The 4200-nt window shown below is 38.7% G+C and overlaps 1 protein-coding gene across 1 annotated transcript; it reads right to left on the reverse strand.

Moving 5' to 3' along the window:
* Window positions 1-244: 244 nt before the first annotated feature.
* LOC120124890 (thioredoxin O1, mitochondrial-like) lies at window positions 245-2088 on the reverse strand. Its single transcript, XM_039143454.1, has 6 exons — window positions 1842-2088; window positions 1629-1745; window positions 1450-1529; window positions 1144-1188; window positions 844-941; window positions 245-558 (listed from the first exon to the last, which is right to left on the reverse strand). Exons 1-6 carry the CDS (start codon window positions 1975-1977, stop codon window positions 462-464), a joined length of 573 nt encoding a protein of 190 aa, XP_038999385.1. The 5' UTR covers window positions 1978-2088; the 3' UTR covers window positions 245-461.
* Between the last annotated feature and the right edge of the window lie 2112 nt (window positions 2089-4200).

Consider the following 4200-nt stretch of genomic DNA (forward strand, 5'->3'; position numbering starts at 1 on the left):
GAATAAGCTCGTTTATGCGATTAACATATTCAATCTCGAGTTAAAACTCGAGTCATATACAAAAAAAGACTCGACCAGACCTATATAAACTTAAGAAGCATTAATGTTGCTTCTTGGATGAATGGAAAAAAATCATTTATCCAGAAAAGACTCGACTAGTCATACAAACCACTTGAATAAAGAATTATTTAAACTCGGCTTGCTCGATAACTCGAGTATGGCTCGATAAGACTAAGAAGAAACCTATTCTTTTTTCAAATCGTACGTGAGTAGCTTTACAATCACAACTATGCCATTAACATCCCTGGTATGGAATCTCAAAATTTTAAAGGCAACTATGCCAAATCAACCTACGCATTACCATAAAAATAGTCTACATCTGTGAAATTTAAAAGATATTAACAAATCAAACCGCACATATGAATATATCATACCTAAATGAAAAGGATGAGAGAAGTATCCTACAAGCCTTCATTTCCCTTATTTGCTTGAGAAAAGGCTTGGTAATTGCCATCAAGCATCAATTTTGTCAGGTACATCTTCGATTGAATCCTCCGCCTTCGGATCCATTCCGGAAAACAAAACAACGGATAATCAACAAATTACAAAATTTTTCGAGGAAACCAAAATAATACACTCCAAATTTATAGCTTTCAACAAAACAGAAAAGGCAGAAATGCAAAATCCACAAGTTCAAACAGAATACAATAATTGGATAATTTAGTAGACAATATATCAAACATCTAAATCATATATATATATATATATATATATATATAAAGTGAATAAACTCATTTTCAAGAAAGCAGCAAAATAAGAAAGTAAAAAGCGAAGAATGGTTACATGTTGTAAAGTCTATTCATTGTAAGAACTATGTGTGTAGCATCAGCCCCAACAACTTCATCCTCCATTTTGCCTTCTTTAAAGTAATGTATGGTTGGCTGTATCCAAAGATGAAATATTAGTGATAGAACAAAGAATCGTGTTCATATAAAGAACGGAAAACACTCTCGGAAACTTAATATCGAAAAAAAATATGATTAACCGAACTATAATCATTCAAGAGAACAAATGAGGAACAGCAAAAAAATGTGGGTTGCACTTCAAGTACTGAGCAACCAGAATTAAAAGAATGTTATTTACCACAGATGTTACATTTAGTTCTTCCAATATGCCAGCAAGACCTTCCTGCAACACGCGGACAACATTAGCACACACACATATAAATATATATAGAGAAGCAGGACTTTATGTTAGACGACATACTTCTAAAATTTTAGGTATATCGTTATCATGTAAGGAACAAACTTCTAAAATTTGAGGAGATGAACTTATAAAATTCTAGAATGCGAAAACATATTACCAAAAGAACGTATATACACACACCCCAAAACCAGAAAATTATGAAGCTAATAAATTCAACAAACGAATATATATATAATTTTTTACCTTATCGGCATCTATCTTATAAAACGTTACTTCGGGAGTTCTCCGAGCCAACTCGACCATGAGAGGACCGATGAATCGGCCTGCAAAGAGATGGAAAACAACAAATATCAATGAAACAAAGCCAATGCCTTTGATATTAGAAAATTAAAACAAGTGAAATTGAATTCAGAAAAACTTACAAGGAGTACACCATGTAGCAGTGAAATAGAGAACAGCCGGCACGGATTGGCCTTGAATTTTGCTAGCTGCGGTGTAGAACTCTTCTTCCGTCTTAACGGGGACAACGTTCTTTGGAACTGACATCAAAGAACCAAATTACATTTTGGGTTAAAAAATACTCTTTTTTCGATGTTCAAAGGGGGGAAAATCTAACAAAGACGGTAAAAGAATACCAAGCGCCAGTTCGTGTTCGAGAAAGGCTAGTTTTATAAGATTGGAAATTGAAATCTGAGAAGAAGATGATGAAATAGAGCGGACACTGAATGCTTGACGGAAAAGAATTGGACGCAGAATTGACCGCCCTCTCATCTCTTTCTCCTTTTCTCGGATACCGGATAAGAGTTGCTGGAAATAGGAGAGTGAAAGTGCAACTCCGAGGCTTTGTTTCCGCCATTTTTGCAGCCCTACTTGTAAAGTGCAACTGAGTTAGGCTACCGAGTTAGAGCGGCCTGGTTTATTCATTTTCAAGGCCCAGATATTGTTTGATCAATTTGATATAGTAAATTATGCGATCACAAGCACACCGTTGTCGTTGGACTACCGTGTAAAGGCATGGGGTATAATAATAGGGCGTTTTTCTCGAAAAATCATCAGTTATTGGTATATTTATTGATCTAATATCAGTCAGATTATATTTTTTGATCTAACACCCGTAGAGTAAAGCGCGCTCTCTGACCCGTGTTATATGTTGATTTGGCTCCACGTGGGGTGTAGCGTCCCCTATACCGCGCTATACGCTGACATGACTTACACGTGGATATAGCGCGACCCCTTATCCACGTTATAGTTATTTATCTGACACGTGAAGTATAGTGCGGTACAGGAGGCGCGATATACCTTTAATTACCCCCAATCCTCCTATAAATACATCCATCCTCTATTACTTTCATCACATCATATTCTTTCAAATTCTTTCAAATTCTCTCAAATTCTCTATCTATTTAAGGTATATTTTATAATACTTTTAATATTATATATTTAATTTATTTAAGCATTTTACTTTATTTAATATTTTACTAATATAATTTTTTTGCATATATATAATGGAAGGCGGTCTACTTCGCTTGGATGAAAATCATATATCTCGACACTTTGCTGATACGGTAACATTTTAACGTTTTAAATTTAATTTAAATTATTTGTAATAATTTGTTGATTTATTTAATGCATGATTATTAGATTAAGAATTAATTTGTGTAATTATTTAATTTTAGTAGAATGACCGTGTATTAGATCTTTTTATTAGGAATCTTAAGTTAGTGATACCTAGCCGTGTATTGCCGTATTTAGTAGAGGTTGGATTTGGTTACATAGGTAGATATCAGGGTCACTATAAGATAGAACTAGACCTTATTTATGCCTTAGTAGAGCGGTGGAAGCCGGAGACCCACACATTCCATCTTCCGTGCGGAGAGTGCACGATTACACTTGAGGATGTTGCTATGCACCCAGGGCTTCCGGTGGATGGAGATGTGATATCAGGGATCTCGCAGGGTTCCTGGACTACTTTGTGCCGGGATAATCTAGGACGTGTCCCAGAAAGTTTTATCGGAGGTAGGATACCGTTAAAATGGTTAGATGCCAATTTTCGGGAGTTGAGCGCAGACGCCTCTGAGGATGAAGTTAATATGTATGCACGAGCATGCATACTGCGGTGATCCCACCTGAGTTGAGGGGCCCATCAGATGTTTGGATGGCGATGATCCCTCTGATCTGTTATGCGACCGTCGAGTGGCACTCTACTGATCGCATGCTCCGACAGTTTGGTTGTTTTCAACCAATTCCGGAAGCACCTCGCAATATGGATGAGTTGCATAGCTTAGATAGACGCGGCAAGACATATACAGATTGGCTGGTCAAGCATCATGAGTGGGTCGTGTTGTGGGAGGATCGACATCGACGTCTTCCCCATAGAGAGCCCATTTTACTTGACCTCTTGAGTGTTGCTGACGGTTATTATGAGTGGTTCAACAGTAACGGGAAACCATTTCTGCTTCCCAAGGATGCACGAGGGCAGACCTTTCTGCGACGTCGACAGAGACATTCACCGACACAGCAACATCGTCCCCCGACTCATGGATGGAGAGCAGGTACTTCCGGTTCATCCTCAGCTGCACCAGCAAGACCTTCACAGCAGCCACCGCAGCCATTTATGATGTCGCATCCATATATGATGCCGTCGTCTTTCCATTACCAAATGCCGCCACCGCCGCCTTCACCTGGTTTTATGACCCCGCCGCCGCCACCGTCATAGATGACCCCTCCTGGAGGCTATTATGGGTCTATGTTTACATATCCGACTTGGGGTTCATATGCTGGATATCTGGCGGGTTCAACCTCATCACCCATGGTCGCAGCACAAACACCTCCCGTACAGTTTTCACACTCAGCGATGTCTGAGATTTATGAGTTTTTCCAGTTTTCGCAGGCCAGTGGGATAGTCAGTCATATACCTCCAGGGTCCTTATTCTATGGAGGTGTTTCATCGTCATCAGCTCCTCATTAACCTAATATACCTGCTCAGGATGACAA

This window comes from Hibiscus syriacus, unplaced genomic scaffold (assembly GCF_006381635.1).
Source record: "Hibiscus syriacus cultivar Baekdansim isolate YM2019G1 unplaced genomic scaffold, ASM638163v2 tig00110429_pilon, whole genome shotgun sequence".
Lineage (NCBI taxonomy): Eukaryota > Viridiplantae > Streptophyta > Magnoliopsida > Malvales > Malvaceae > Hibiscus > Hibiscus syriacus.